Raw genomic sequence first — 16940 nt, forward strand, 5'->3', positions numbered from 1 at the left:
TACATTGCCACTGTTTCACTTTTTTTAAAGTTGTTGCAAAGTACATGCAAAAATCAAGGTAATTTGTGTGTAGGGACGTCAGGTCTCAACCGGTTGGGAGCCAAATCGTCCATACACACAGATACATAATAATGAGTGCTCAGATACAGACAGCAGAGAATATATAACCACCTTTAAATTTAAAATTAGAGAATTTAGGAAAGCGCGTAATGAAATAACATCAAAAGTAGATTCAAATGCTTCAGATAAAATAATTTTATTTGGAATGACATAGAAGAAATCAAATGGAAAAAAAATGATATTGAATGAATTCCTGTAGGACACATTGTAGACAACTCTTGAGTAGCAGCACACCCCCTGTCTCTTATACACATCTAGATGTGTATAAGAGACAGGTACAGAACAATATGGCGCCCCCCCCCCCAGAAAATCTATCTTAGAGCCGCCATTGCTTGTGCACAGTGGCGGACCGTAGGTAAAATGTAGAGTATGTTACAGGCTGCTAGTGGGGAAAATCCGTGTATTAGCCTACAGTCAAAAAATACGCTTTATAAAATATTGCATTCATTCAAATAAACGCCCCCCACCCCCCCAAATGATTGTTAAAATCTGGTTGGTTCAATAAGTCTTTATGATCACGCAATAGCATATTTTAACGGTAATTATGTGTTATATTTCCACATTTACTGTGAAAATAAGCATGCCGATGTGTTCTTCGAATAAATACGGTACAGTATGTTTCTCTGTGTACCTGTACCTGCATGGTTTGGACAGTAGTTCCTTCTTAAAAGATTTTCTCTTATTCCAGGACATTAACAAGTTACAATGCAGATTTATTTTAACTTTAATACTATTAAAGTTAAAATAAATCCTATTAAATAGGTCCATGCTTTAATTATTAGGGTTTTAGAATGTTTTCTTTACAGTTTTAGTTGGTATGCAGAGCATAACTTGCTTGCCTTGACGGTTCACCACTGCTCGTGTAATCTTAGTACTGCAACATAACACAACACACACACACGTTATTTTAATGTTATCGTCTAGGTGTGTTTTCCTTGAACTATCGGCCGGTGACACATAGAGAGTTCTGAAAGAACTGTTGTTCTAAAGTAATAAACGCTAGAATGTTACCCCCGGTTTTGACAAGTATAGTCGTCCCTAGCACCCTCAGCAACACCCTGTTGGATGAGTATACTCGTTGCTGGCAGCGACCGTGTTAATGATGTTTTCAACCAATGACCTTCAGTTCACCTGTAGTCCAAGAGCTTTGGCACAATTTGTTCACCATAGTAGTCTTTGATGCTCAATGTACCCTTACAGATGGCAACTATCTCAGCCAAATGACGGTCATTTACCAGGTCACAATACTGTAAGCTAAGGTACCGTAGATGGAGTGCATAGGTTGTGGAACGTGTTGGAATAAAAAGGTCCTCGTATTCCTAAAAAATAATAAAGAGTGTACTTGGTACTAGTTTTTGGCAAAAACCGGCTCGTTCAGGAAAGGAAAATTACTTTGAGGGCAAAATGGTTTTTTTAATCAACATTTCTAATAAAATGTTAACTACAGTATATATACTCAGTGGGTTTACGAATTATTCCTAAACAATATTGAACTTAACACTCATAAATATGAAACAAAATTCACATAAATCATCAATTATCAGTGTTGCTTTAATAATAACAACAATGATGATTTATTCTTTACCAACCTCATCACTTGACAACTGTGGCTCTCCAATTTTTTTCAATAATTTTTGCTCCTTCAATTTCAGCTTGATCAATGCCTGGCAACGGCGCCATCGGAACAACTCTGGAATGCATGCAAGAAGGACTATTAATACGTTCTTCTTAAAATTTTTATAATGAGGATCATCATTCAAGGTTAGGGATTAGAGAAAGGATCGTTCTAATAGAAATAGGATTAATATTCCTCTTCAAAAAGAAACGAGATCAAATGATTGGGTAAAACATTCAACAGGAAGGGGGAGTGAATTAGAATGGTGGGAAAAGCTTTTTGCATAGATTTTGTTTTACATTTAGTGGTTGCTCTAATCATCCCCAGTTAACATTAAAAATTGCAGTAGAAACAGGACCAGTTTGAAAAAAGCGATTAAAAAAATCGATTAAAAACATGCAATGGATAGTGTGTTTGAACAGCAAATAAACACTTTTGGCTGTGCACCTTTTAGCTGCAACACGAAAAAGCGATTATCGGGTAAAATGCGACCCCAGGATGCAAAGCCAGATCATATCAGGTGTGAACTTTCAAAATAATGATTAGTCCACTTGTTCATGTCCTAGGCCTACAAGCTAAAACGTCAACAAACATGTGGAGCAAAGAAATCGTTTTGTAATTATTTTGTGGGGGGATATTGGGCCTAGGCCTCTCTGCTCTTTTGGTCGCTCGTTTGCTGTATCAATGAGCACAGCTGAAAACATTTGCCTTCTTGCCGCACACCGTATCTTACTTTTCGTCATCATGACAGGAATGAGAAAGATACTACTGTATACAGTTTTGAAAACATGTTGTATAAACAAAATGGTGTCACGAAAACCAATTTTTGTAAAATCAAAAATGCAGTTGCAACGTGGGCAGGCTGTCTGGCACTCATTAAAAAACGGTTTAAAAAAATAGATTATTTTGTGTTTATCAGTTGAAACACGCCCTTAATATGAAAAAGATCTTGTCTGGGCTATCATTTTTTTCTTTTTTTCTCTTTTTTTTTCTTTTTTTCCCTTTTTTTTACCTCCCAAAAGGGGGGGCCGGGGCCGGGCCGGCCCCCCCCTAAATCCGCCCCTGATGACAGGAATGAGAAAGATACTACTGTATACAGTTTTGAAAACATGTTGTATAAACAAAATGGTGACGTAATTTTTTGTCACGAAAACCAATTTTTGTAAAATCAAAAATGCAGTTGCAACGTGGGCAGGCTGTCTGGCACTCATTAAAAAACGGTTTAAAAAAATAGATTATTTTGTGTTTATCAGTTGAAACACGCCCTTAATATGAAAAAGATCTTGATGATGTACAAGTATTACAACCCAAGTCTCTGAGGGTTAAGTTAACCACAAAACACATGTAATTACATAGAGTTTTAGATATGCGTAATAATAATGTAATATCTTTGGATGGGGAAAAAATTAAGAATATTTATTTGTTACCTGCTATGATGGGCAAGAATGGTTTTGATGTTATTGGTTTGAGACCATCAAGACAAACATCGTGCAATAACGGGCAATTGATGAACAAGGAACATATGGCAACATCTGTCAGATCTGAAAAGGAAAACCACACAATCATGCCCATCTTACAGACACATAAAATCTAGGTTTATCTTTCATGATATAAAAGAAATGACAGCAGCACTTTTAAGACTTAACTTGTAACATTTAATATTTAGCTTTTTCATCCACAAAGGAGACCGATATCTTTCATGATATTAGTGAGATTTAAATTCTTGATTGCCTCACTAAAATGTTATTTATTTTATATTTCTTGGCAAATATTATGTTTCAATGACACAAGAAAGTCATCAAAACCAGCTTGATCAGTTAACAATCTTTCTTACTAGCTTTTACAAAAAAAAAATTGTTGTCTAAACATATGCTTTAGTTCACAACAAACATGTCTAGTTTTCTAAATTACTATAGGTTTGAAATAAAGTTCTAATGGTGGACTGTTCTTTCTCACAATTGAGTGTGCTCACATCAGAATTTGTTTTCAAACAATCAGCAATCAAACAGTAATCAGAGGGGCCAATATTTTTCTCGATAATTCATCTTTATTTACAATGAATGTGGTTTTTAATATCTTACCAGAATTCCAGCTAACATCAATCGTATTTAACAAACTCAGTCTTGTTGTCATGGTAATCATAACATCATCCACCAAGCAGTCCACAGCAGCAACATTTAGTGACTTCAAGTTGGGGCAATTTTCAGCTAGCTGTATAAGTGTAGACTTTGAAGTGGTACATTGTCGAATAGCGAAGTCTGTCAAATGTGGGCAGTTGGCAGTGATGTCAGAAAGCCCGGCGTCGCTGATCTCTTCACACCAATTCAAATGCAGAACTGTCAACTATTGGAGTAACATGTTATAATGCATTGATAGGTTTTAATAAGAATACCTACATAACGGACATACTAATAGAGTTTTGTCTGTCAGATTGATATTTGATCATGCATATCTGATAAGATAGAGCTCACTGGATGCACAAGGTACATGTAGTATAATAAGCCCATAACTTGCAACGTTATCATGCTGAATTGAGTCGTGCATAAAGAGTAACTAATCTCATGCAGCTGTAGGGAGGCACTTAGTAGTTTTATGTTCACATATTATTTAAATTTTAAAAATGAAACACAGCATCAGAGCAACTTATTATCTTTACTTAAAATTAAAATGAAGCTATCAAGTATGCCCCTCCACGGTTGCTACAATGGACCAAGGCCATATGCCTTTCAGCAAAATTATGCTGCCAGTTATGGGATATTGTCCAACATTTGCCCTTTACCTAATGCATGAACATCAGCATAGGCCAATATGCACACTAAGAAAACAACTGCATCCTACCAGGTAGCCATTATACCTGGGTATGACACAATCATCAAGTGCCATTTATCCAAGAACTCAAGCAAAGAGACATCATAAGAATTGAACCCTGACCTAAACATTTTGTGATAACCATTTTTATTTCGGATTAATTACACTCAATATAAAACCTACTTTTGGACCAAGATATTTGGCAATTCGATTAAGACTGTTGTCAGTGATGTACGTCTCACTCAACTTTAAACTGCATACGCCACATCGCCCATCTTGTTTAAACAATGGATATAATGCTATGTCGGAAATGAAATACATTCCTAAAAAAACAATGGTATCATTAAGGTAATAATAATGATAATGCTTCATGTCTATTGTAAGTCGAGCCACTTAATGGTCTTTTATATTTCAAATTTGTTATCGCCACGGTTAATGTTGTATTTATTATCATCATCCTAGTCGCCATCATCATCGTTGTCATATAATTATCGATCCACTGTACAATGGCCACCCCAAAGCTGGAACAATTACTCCAATAAGCAGTTCTCATCCAAATAATAATATGCTTCATGTATGTATTTTCTTAGTCAGTGAGGTCTTTGCCACTGTTGTCTATATTGCCTATAGATTGTCTATTTCTCTGTGTTGCCCAGCATGCACCTTTGCACACTAGTTTGTGTTGTCTTTAGTTTTTGTCCCAAGGTGTCTGTTATTACACTGATCAAAGACTAGATTTCAGGCATATTGCACTTCATGATTTCATTGTTATTTTACTAATAGTACTCCACCCAACCCATATGCTTGTAATCCACTATCACAAGTGTTCCAAGATATATGAATACTGTATAAAGTAATATAGTATGAATATATTCCAAACTCTATTTGCTCATTTTTGGGAACATGAACAAAGTTTAAAACATTTTACATAATATAGCTGTCATCATGTTACCTTCCATGCTCAGGTGTGTTAAGTTCTTGCAAACACCAAGTAAACTTGCAAGTCCATGACTGGTAATCTTCTCGCATTCACTCTGAATAGAAAATAGTAATCATGGTTATATTAGCTACAATAAAAATAATAAGAATGCACAAACACCTGGCAGTGGACATGAAATTCTCATATCTTAAATCACCAAATGTTTGCAATATTAATTGTAATGAGGACTGTTTCCAAGTATATACCTGATTCCACCTCCTCCAAATAACACCTAAAAATCAATGAGGCATTACACATATAATTGGAATATGGAACAAACACCTTTTATAATGTTAATTAAATATTTGTGTATTTGTATGTATATTGTGTAGATTTTTGAAACCAACATCTTACCAGTGATAGCCATCTTAGATTGGTGAGTGAATCTTGTACACTTGACAACATATCATCACTAACTGCTCTCCATGATAAATTCAACTTCACTAAACCTTTGTTGATCTTCAAGAATTCTTGAAGGCATATTTCTCCAAGATTGTCATCAAAATCAATATTGCAGATGTCTAAATCTTTAATATTTGGAATAAAGTTTCTAGTCCATTGGCATGGCCGAGGGTTGTCTTTGGATGTGGTTGGTGCTGCCACTGCAGAATCTGATGACTGGTCTGGGATGACTTTGAGGTTTTTAGAAGAAGCCTCGTAACTTGCAGCTTTGAACAATTCCTGACATTCTTGTTCATTAGGTTTTTTGTGTGTTACTATATCATCATCATTATCACCTTCATATATTTTATGAGTATATTCAAGACATGAGTGTCTAATTTGCTGCAACATATTTTCAACAAACTCTGACACTAGTCCATCTAGGATTTCATCATGGTGTGATAAAAGGGAAAATGATATTTTTGGTTTCTGCCCATTATCATCAGATTGATCACTGACACTATCTGATGAAGAATCTGTATTATCTGATGAAGCATCATCATTATCTGGTGCAGTATTGCCATCTGTTGGGGTATTGGCACTAACTGGTGGGAAGTTAACACTATATTGTGTAGAATTGACAATATCTTGAGAACTGGCATAATCTGATATAGCATTTGCGTCTTTCAAAGGGCAAGAAGATTCTTTGAAATTCAAATCTACATCATCTATATGCAATATATTTTTGTCATCTATTTCCTCATTCTGTGTTGGTCTGCATTCCACACTCGCATCACCCTTTGGTTTGACTACTGCTCCATCATCATCCTCCTTCGGTTGGGGTAACATTCTACTTTCTTCCGTTGGTTTGGGTGCTGCTGCATCATCCTTATCTTGTTGAGTCACTGCTCTATCATCCTCTTGGGATCCTGCCTCATCGTCCCCCAATTGTAGTTCCTCGTGTTCATTTGCAGATTCCATCTGTCTGTTGAGTTCTGCTTTTAGTAAATGGTAATCCCTGATTAGGTGTGACATCACATTGCCAGATGTACTCTGACTCTGTAAGTTGGAGGCCAATTCCACAGCATCGTACCAACTGTAACCACAAAGGTACCACAGTAATGTACAGTCCATCTGTGTTAAATCAAGCATGACAAATATCAAAGCATTGAACAGGATTCAAATGCTATTAATTAGTTACCATATAAAATAAAAACCCTACATATCGAGGTATAATGCTAATAAAATATACATTTTAATGATATAGATCAGGAAATCTGTGAGAGTGCAAAGAATTGCCACAAAGACTACTGATCAATATTCACGTCTTAAGGGTCTATATCCTAAACATATCAACAGGGGTGGCGCCAGGATTTACCAGATGAGGGGACTGATGTCCCCGACGAGAACTAAGTGGGCCTGGTTAGGTGTCGTTCAAAATCTTTCGAAAGTGGTCCCAGGGGCAAGGCCCAAAAAATATGACAATTTTGGGGTTGCAAAGGATTATTTAATCAATTTTAGAGTCTATTAATATGTAGAAAATACATATAATTTTTTTCCTCCCCAATGAATTGTGGTTTTCTTCCTGCTGGGGGGGGGGGGGGGGGGGGGGGGAGCTTTTTTTTTTTTTTTTTAGCGTCACCACTGCATTATTAAATATGTGCATACATGACAAAATCCAAATTGAATCTACACTGGTATATATTTTTAATATCAGAATTCTTAAGATATATCAAATTTGTATGTAACTCCCTTATATTAGACCCAAGTTTTTAGTTGATCTACTGCTAAAAGTAGATGAAAATCACATCTGGGCCAGTTTGAATTTGAAATTTTGCTTACCCCTGTACAAGAGACGTTAAGAACTTGTAAAGATGCTCCACATAGTGTTACCAGATAGCGAATACAGGTACTTGTTAGATTCTGGTTGGAGGAGACGTCGACTGCTGACAAATGCTGGCCTGGCAAGGCACTTCCTACTTTATGAGAGGTTGTACATGAAACATTGCTTCCTGTTGATGCCCTAAGTTGTTGAGAAGGAAGTGGGATATTGAACACTTGGTCAGTTATCCCAGGACACATTGACAGGTTCAATTGAGATAGGTTCTGGCAGTTCAGCAGAATGGTCTACAATGTTAAAGAAAAGTGGAATATTTTAATAGTTAATAATAGTAGTTTAATAGGATCAAAGAACATCAAAAACACACATCACCATTCATGAAAATAAACATGGAAAGCAGAATAAATTAATAATAGAAAAAAATACATGCAATCTATAGGCTATATTTGACTAGGTATTTTAATATATATTTATTATTTAATAATGTAAATTTGTATTTGGTAAGTAGATATGCTATATATGTATGCATGTTCAATGCATGTATTATCAGGGGAAAATACTTTATATGTGATCAATGCTGATCCCATATTAAATAAACATGTAACCATTCAGTCATTTTTTGTTAGTAAATATGCTTACAATAAACATATTTGCAGTAAAAAAAAAACAGTTTACATCTTATCCAGTAAAAAAAATTTCTCAAAATACTTACAATTTTTAGAGAGGCATAAAAATTATATATATTACCATGATATGTATACGAATGTCCTATTTCAAAAAATTGAGATTCCAAGTCAAGTAAAAAATTAATTATTCACAGTTGGATTTTCTATCAACAAGCCTAGTTTTTGTAATTCATGCATGTTTTCTTACCTGGACATTTTCATTGGAGAGAGTTCGACAGCCTTCAAACGAGAGAGAGGTTAGAGTATTGAGATACTGACCAATCATATGACAGAGTTCAGTTGTTGTTTCCGATGGTGGATGGCAGCCATTCACCTGCAGATGCTGCAGTCTGTTACATCTGGAATGAACAATTACTTCTAATGAATCTAATCTTTTAAAAGGGTGTGCTCCTCCATTCTGGCAATCATGATCAAAGGTTATCTTTAAAAATCACACACTAAGCATTTGATAGTTTTATATTATACATGTCCGTACACGCAGGTTATCCGAATGTGCAGTGTAGCTAAGTTCTTACACATGATGGCTGTGTGAATAACCACTTCCAACTGTTGAGCAATGGTTTGCATTAAAAATAATGTTGCATTTTGTTTTTTAAATTAAATTAAAAAAAAAATAATAATTCTTCATCCTTGAACATTTTACATCAAATTTGTATATTATCTGCACATTCCTACCCAATACAACCTCAAAATACTACCAATATATTACAAAATGGTTGCTTATTTTTGCTTTTCTGTAAGTTCTTGATGTAGCTCTAGAGTTTTGTGATTAAAAGACATCATATTATGACAGTGACATTATTAGAAGAAGCATCCTCTTACTTTTTCATGACACTTTTTACATATTTTAATTGACCATGATGACAAAGAATTTTGGTGCAATGATTGAGGCACAATGTTTTCAACTGTGGTGATGCCAGAACCTCAAGCATCTCTCCAGTTAAAAGTCTTGGATGCTGGTTGACGAAAGTCTCTAAGATTTCAGCACTAACAGCAGTGAAGCATTGAGTCGAGAGCTGTTTTATCAAGAGTTTTGCATTCTTCCGCAATTCCAAGCTGTGTTGGTCTTCATGGTCAAGTAAAATCTTAACAGCAGACTTGACTGCCAGGAATTGTAGAGAAAATACTGTTGCCATTTAAGGTGTTCGTAATACCTTGTTTCTTTTATACTGTATATTTCATCTGGAAAACAAATGAATTGAACATACTGTGAGGCATGTTGAAACTGGAAGTTTCTATAAAACCATATTTTTAAAAAATTATTAATGATGACAGATTATAATTAAGAGTTGGAAGAATAGAACTGCTGACTAATCAGTTCATCTGTTGAAATTTGTATACAAACTAAATTTTATCAATCTAATTTGTTAGAAGAAAAGTGTACCAAATTCGGGGAAAAAAAAAAATTAAAATCTCTGAAAAAATGCTGTAGGTGATATAATCAATATAAGTATATTCCAAGGAGTGTGATTTTTTCAACATCAATTTCAGAATACAGTTGATAATTCCTCCTTTTTTCCCATTAGATTTATCAAAATAAAAAAACATTAGTTTGATGGGCCTCCTATTTTCAAGCTCCCTGGAATCTCTTTTTTCTATTTCATCATTTTTATCATTCAACATTTATTTTAATACTGTATTCATATTTTTATTATTTATTATTTAATCTTTGCACATGTTATCATTTGTTTCTATATGGAATTGATTTGATGAATAATGAGTTTGATTGACTGATACAGTTCACCGCAAAATGCACAAACCAAACAATCAATGGAAATATATTTACATGTTGGCTATATGTTCAATAGTGCATAAAGGTTTAAATCTCCACATGTGCAGTTTAACTATGTTGTTACATGGCAGCATTTTAGATGTTTTGCACTTGGTTGTATGGTTGGTACAGCTCTGCCACGCTGAAAAGTAATTTATTTTGTGATGAGGATATCTTAAAAAAACTCAATTTGCGTGGAAAATCACTAGGAAGATAGGTGCCAAGAATCATAACTTCACTACTTTTCCCTTAATACTCGTCAAAGCCTGTGCAGCATCTAGATGAGGGTGCTCAGTGAAAACCATAACTTCCATCTTTCTAAATAATGCACATCAGAATCAACTATTGCAAAGCCTGTGTGTGGCACTAAAATGGTTCTACATGGACTTTTCGCTATGTAAAGAAGATGGAGATGAAGAAATAATCAATCGAGTAATGAACGGTCTTCTCCATGTAAAACATCTAGCCTAGCTTATTTAAGAATATTAATACTGGTCTTCTATTCTATTTATTTACAATTAAAATTGAAATAAAGCATACAATTAGAACTATCATGCAAGATTCTGTTATGTTGGAGATCCTGGACTAAGCTTAGCTAGCCTACTAGGCCTAGCCTACTATGTCAATGACCTATAATACTATAGTAGGGACAAGCTCTACTTATAAAAGCCTAATTTCTGTACAGTAGCCTAGTCTGTAGGGTGGACAGGCTAGACCTACCTAGGCTAGCTTAGTTAGGTCTAGATTATGACATGACGAGGGCCTAGGCCTAGTGACAGCTTTACTTGTTTAACTAGGTCTAACCATGGAGGAAATTTCCTCAATGGCCTAACCTAGGGGGTTATAAAACAGCCTACGTACGTACATCGTCCGGCCAGGAAAAGACTTTTTAGCTCTTCTTTCAGTCAAGCGCTATTTTATTTTTAGGATCGAGACAGGCCTCCTCACAAAAATAGATTGTTTTGTTTACCATCACCATCGTGTCAAAGTTCATTCTATAGAGGGTTGTAAACGTAAAAAGCAGACTATCGCCAGTCGTATAGGCCTAGTAGGTAGGAGAGCGGAATAAGTCTAATCGGTAGGGTAAAAAAATGTGATTTAGTTCGTTATTATTATAGAATACTTACTACTAGGCCTATTTCTATGATGGTTGACGGAGTTAATAATATGGAATCACGAGTGTATGCCTACTTGTGACACAGGGGTTTCGTAGGTTTGGGGATTGGACAGGGGCCAGGCCATGCCCCTAACTTCGGTGTGACGCTTCATTTCGGTCGCGGTTTATTTCGAACAAATATATGAAGCGCCGAAGGAGTTGCGAAAACAAAAAATTTAATATGCCTATGCCCTATATATTTTAGTTCGTGAATCGGTTTATCATAGGCCTAATTATTATTGTTTTGCTATCTTTCCACTAAAAAAATATCTTTCTACTATATTCTTTCTTCCATTTTTTGAAATAATGGAATTTAGTATGTGCTTCATGTTTTGTTCTGTACAGTAGCCTAGTCTGTAGGGTGGACAGGCTAGGCCTACCTAGCTTAGGTCTAGATTATGACATGACGAGGGCCTAGGCCTAGTGACAGCTTTACTTGTTTAACTAGGTCTAACCATGGAGGAAATTTCCTCAATCGCCTAACCTAAGGGGTTATAAAACAGCCTACGTACGTACATCGTCCGGCCAGGAAAAGACTTTTTAGCTCTTCTTTCAGTCAAGCGCTATTTTATTTTTAGGATCGAGACAGGCCTCCTCACAAAAATAGATTGTTTTGTTTACCATCACCATCGTGTCAAAGTTCATTCTATAGAGGGTTGTAAACGTAAAAAGCAGACTATCGCCAGTCGTATAGGCCTAGTAGGTAGGAGAGCGGAATAAGTCTAATCGGTAGGGTAAAAAAATGTGATTTAGTTCGTTATTATTATAGAATACTTACTACTAGGCCTATTTCTATGATGGTTGACGGAGTTAATAATATGGAATCACGAGTGTATGCCTACTTGTGACACAGGGGTTTCGTAGGTTTGGGGATTGGACAGGGGCCAGGCCATGCCCCTAACTTCGGTGTGACGCTTCATTTCGGTCGCGGTTTATTTCGAACAAATATATGGAGCGCCAATGGAGTTGCAAAAATGCAAAATGTACCATATGTCTATATAATAAGTTCGTCAATCGGGTTTTTATTTTAGTTTCGTTTTGTTAGTTTTCTACTAATAACAACATATTTAAAAAAACAAATAAAATGAATACTTAAAAACAAAAAACAAATGTATGATAAATGGCTTGATGAACTTATAAATGATATAGGTACAGGGTATTAGATTGTTTGTAATTCCTGTGTGTTTTTTGGGTTGGGGGTGTGTGTGCAAATAGTATGTAGGCCTAATCCAACTGTCCCGCTATTGACAGGTCGTCAGTTTTGTCCTGCTGCTCCACCAATCTCTTCCCTTGTTCGTCACACTTTTTGACAAATCTTTGAATGATTTTGATAATGACAAAAAAGATGATAAAATTTACCTGACAAAAACAAAATCTGTGCTGAAAAACATAAAAGTTCAGTACCACAGTAATTACAAGGGACAGATGATTTTTAAAGGCATGCCTAAATGCACTAAATGAGATAAGGCATACCAACCATCTAATGGTACTTTTCTCTTGCAGAATTCTCAAATTTTTTAAAGTGAAAGCTATATGATGTAACCAACTGTATCTGAGGGAAAATGAGACTTCCGATCATATATAATTTGGATAAAGGACTTAGTAATGGTACTACTAGTAGCATCAAAGGAATTCTTACCAGTGCAAATTTGATTTCGGCATCTTTTCTGGGTGTATTCTGTCTGACTTGTGATCGACTTGCTCAGACCGCTGCATGTCGAAGGAACAGAGTCTTTGCAGCGCTTCTTGATAATTTTACCCATGGTATAATTGGTTCATGGACATGGGCAGTAGTTCTAGGTGGAAACCTCAACAGTACCAAGAATTTACGTCAAATAATATTGGCTGGCATCCTTGCTAGTTGCATGGATGTCGACCATTTTCTTGCAGCACGGTCTATTCACTTGAAGGTATTAAGTGATTTATAAGATTTTTTTACACAAGTACATTAAGAAGGGTAACATAAAATCAAGGAACTGAAAAATTTCTTCCAAGGTTTTATCATTTTATGAGAATAATATATTTGTGATTTGTTTTCAGATATATTGAATATTTTAAGCAATTGAAAAAAAGAAAAACATTTTCATAGAAAAGTCATGGCCTAAAGAAACTATGACAAATATTGTAAAATAGTTATTTCATTTTAATGTCCATATTTATTTGAATCAGTGTATCTAAAACTATTTTCAAAAGTTGGAACTGCAAGATGTCCGACTGACCTGATTTTGTATGCACGCAATGAAACTTTAAAAAAGTACTACCACGAGATAGGGGGCACCCTATTATATTTAAATAGAGTTCAAAACTGGAACATGCATTCTATAGATGCAGCAATGCCTTTTACTTTCAAAGGATGCCCTCTAGTTCCTTTTTGGGATAGGATTACATTGCAACAAAACCACAAGAGTCGAACCTCTTGCAAATCCATACTTTTTCCTATTTTAAATCAGTATTGAGAAGGCTCCAATGGAAGTTTGAAGGTTAGCATAATGATTAAAAAGTAAATAATATTTCTAATATGGTTTATTTTTTCATAGGATGCGACATCACTTCAGCAGCGACCGTTGTTTCACATGACCACGTTGATACCTGTAATAGCTATTATCAGCGAGATTATCATCTGTGCAAGTGGACTTCATCGACTTCACTACTTTCCATACCTTTTTACTCTCTCCTGGTTTTCACACCACATTAGGGATGCAACACGGAGGGGTCTGTGGCTATGGCCATTTGGGAGCACCCCACCTGTACCATATGGTATGTATATAGGATTAACCTTGGTATTACCATTTCTCATAGCAATATTGATGAGTATTACAGGGTCACCTATTCATGCTGTTGAGTTGCACAGGGTTCTACATCGTGTAGGGGGAATCCAGCAGGTATAACCAATATTAATATATATTGTAGACCTCAGGTGGAGTGGTTCAGCTTCAGTATAGCAGTGGAGGTGCCAGTGGTAATCCAATGGACAAAGTATCCCCTACTGTATGGTAGATGCCCTGGTTTCAATTACTTTTATAATACAGTAGTACTAAAATAGGCCACATAATGCAGTAGTTGGTAAAGCATACAGTAGTACATGCTGTTTTCTAGATGTAATGAGTAAAGGCCCTTGCAGGTATACGCTAACTCATTCGAAAGTGTAGGGAACTTTCATTGACCAAAGGGGCAAGAACCTTGTGCCTCTATGCAAGTTTTGTTGCGTGCACCCTCATACTATCATCAAGGTTTTTATACAAAAAGACATGCATGCTACTGCACCTGATAGCAAATAATTATAATAATAATTATTTGTCTAAACTATAATGTATATTTGCTATCAGGTGCAGTGGCATGGAGGTATCTATACCTCCATTGAGTTAATCAAATTTTAAGGTGCTGCCCTGTCTGACTGAAATTAATGTCGTGGGATTTTTCATTTGACTGCTACAATCACCTACTACATGTCTTACCGACACTTCTCTGGCTGAACCCAGAGGACTTCAGTTCTTTGATCCGTCTGGACATTCTCTTCTGATAAGACCAACTTTTTGCAGCCGTGCATCTCACCTCTTCTACACTCTTCCCTTGAATGACTCTCAAAACACTTACATTCTACATTAATTGACCTATAATAGGTCCATGTTCCCAGTTAGATTCTTTGAATACTTTGTTGATTTGATTGGAAGCAGTGTTGTCAGTCTGATCTTCAGACAGATTCTATCATGTCTCACCTTAATCAAACGGCCAATGAGCTGTTTTGTTTTAAACAAGCCATGAGTAAACCTCATTACAGGGATGTATGTAAACAAAATACATATGCAGACGCAGCAGGATTTACAGGGAGTCGGTCAACATCTATAAGATGAATGCTGATGAATGCATTTATTTGGTCCAATATACATTAATATAAAAATATATTAGAAAATTGTCTAAACTACAAATTTAAAGTTAAAAAATATGAAATATCAAGACAACACAGAATCATCAAATAGGACAACAAAGAATAATCATAATAAGAATATCAAAAATACTAGTACATATAAATTTTTCTAAGACTGCCCATTTTTACACCTTTTCCTCCCAGTTTTAAAATATTCAAAAATCTGTATCTCATTCACCATTACCCAGATTTTCATCAAACAACTTTTTTTTCTGTCTTAGAAAAATCAGTTTTACAACATATCAAAAATATTTTTCCCTCTGGAGTCTGACTTTAAATGACTTGGGGAACCCTCTTTTGTCTTGTCACTATCCCATCGATCGTTTGAGCGATTTAAAAGCCAACAATAATTTTAACCTGAACATTATTTTCATGAATGACCCTCTCCATCCCTAAAGAAGAAAAAGATGCTGACTATTTACACTTTTTTTCCAGCTAAAAGCACCCTACAGGGTCGGATCCACAGATGTCCGAAAAGGGGGGGGGCGAGAAAGTGGGACCTATCGTGATAATGCCACCATCTTTTTTGTTTTGTAGACACCCAAAAGTAACCTCTGAGGTGTTTTGGGCGATCAGTTTTTTCTTTTTCTTTTTTTTTTTTTTGACTTTCCAAAATCTGGATTTTTTTTATAATGTTAGTTATTTTTATACCTCCCTGGTTAAAGCAGGTAAGATAGGCATACTGGTAAAGAATATGGTAGAAAATGGATTATACAATACATGATAAAATTTGATGGATGGAGACTTCTTATTCGTGTCGTATTGACTTATTTTAATGATTAAAATGGTCAGGAGTTTATAATACTTTTATTCCATTGTTTAGTGAACATATACGTGTTTGTATTAGCTGCAAATACTGAAGGTTCCACTTTTCTATACTCTGCTGCTCCTTTTGCTGTAGTGTACTAACGTAATTTGAATAATGAATTCTCATATGTGTTGCTTTTGTAGCGTGACAATTCTCGTCCAATATTTTGTAGATTCATAAAATTGTTTTTTTGATATTTTAATAGACATAAATAGGAGCTCAAAATATGCCAGTAATAATAAGACATTTAAAAGAATGGTGCTACGATATATTTCTTCCAGAGCTGTGCACGCATCTGGATGGAAAATCGCCACAAACATTAAGGCCTTACTCAATTTATAATATAGATGCTTTGCAAGTTAAATTTTTATTTCAAACACTGCAGCGCCAACAAGTCTTTTTCTTGGTTCTTGAATGGACAACTTTTGTAAATCTGGAAGTGAAGTTAATTATTTCATTAATATACTGTATTACAATAGCCTATACATAATGGAGTTCTTTTGTCTTACTGTACTTAAAATTTGTTTTACTTAAAAATTGTAGTACTGTATAACCTTCCAAGCAGCTGTCTTACTCAGTGTTTGTTTTCAACTTTGATTTAATTTCCTCCACCTGTGGCATTGATTCATCTAATGTTCTTATGTCATTGGTTCATCCAAAGAACTTAAATAGCAGAAGAATGAGCTGCTCCGCGTATTTGCATTAAAATCGATGGAACATTCACCCTCCTGCGGTTGCAGTAAAATTTGAACATTTTACTAAGTGGAGAAACTAAAGGAAACAAGCGAACAAGAGCAGCTCCTTTATTATTTTTATATAGCGCCGCCGCGCGGTTGCAGTAAAATTGCTCT

General features: G+C 35.5%; 2 protein-coding genes across 15 annotated transcripts in view; one reads left to right on the forward strand and one right to left on the reverse strand.

The window, feature by feature from the left end:
• Nucleotides 1–419: 419 nt before the first annotated feature.
• LOC117104259 lies at nt 420–12173 on the reverse strand. 10 transcript variants are annotated; one of them, XM_033244983.1, is made up of 12 exons: nt 11328–11345; nt 10216–10342; nt 9252–9611; nt 8617–8767; nt 7746–8030; nt 5877–7037; nt 5496–5577; nt 4727–4866; nt 3817–4078; nt 3163–3276; nt 1710–1810; nt 420–1439 (listed from the first exon to the last, which is right to left on the reverse strand). In XM_033244983.1, the coding sequence occupies exons 3-12, from the start codon at nt 9563–9565 to the stop codon at nt 1248–1250; spliced, it is 2802 nt and encodes a 933-aa protein (XP_033100874.1). In that variant the 5' UTR covers nt 9566–9611; nt 10216–10342; nt 11328–11345; the 3' UTR covers nt 420–1247. The 10 variants fall into 10 exon arrangements, with proteins under 10 accessions (XP_033100874.1, XP_033100870.1, XP_033100871.1 ...); XM_033244979.1 differs by lacking the exon at nt 11328–11345 and adding an exon at nt 11066–11166; XM_033244980.1 differs by lacking the exon at nt 11328–11345 and adding an exon at nt 11062–11163.
• The window catches only part of LOC117104263 (transmembrane protein 267-like), a 13526-nt gene continuing 6990 nt past the window's right edge, over nt 10405–16940 (forward strand). The window contains exons 1-3 of one of the 5 annotated variants that reach the window (XM_033245000.1): nt 10405–10632; nt 12860–13266; nt 13894–16237. In XM_033245000.1, the coding sequence (XP_033100891.1) occupies nt 12919–13266; nt 13894–14244 (699 nt within the window). In that variant the 5' untranslated portion in view covers nt 10405–10632; nt 12860–12918 and the 3' untranslated portion in view covers nt 14245–16237. Of the gene's footprint in view, nt 10633–11262; nt 11279–12020; nt 12086–12859; nt 13267–13893; nt 16238–16940 lie in introns of those variants that run through there. The other 4 variants (XM_033244999.1, XR_004444721.1, XM_033244998.1 and 1 more) reach the window with 4 other exon arrangements.

This window comes from Anneissia japonica, unplaced genomic scaffold (assembly GCF_011630105.1).
Source record: "Anneissia japonica isolate Jap-2015-1 unplaced genomic scaffold, ASM1163010v1 scaffold5280_len750649_cov202, whole genome shotgun sequence".
NCBI classification, from domain to species: Eukaryota; Metazoa; Echinodermata; class Crinoidea; order Comatulida; family Comatulidae; genus Anneissia; species Anneissia japonica.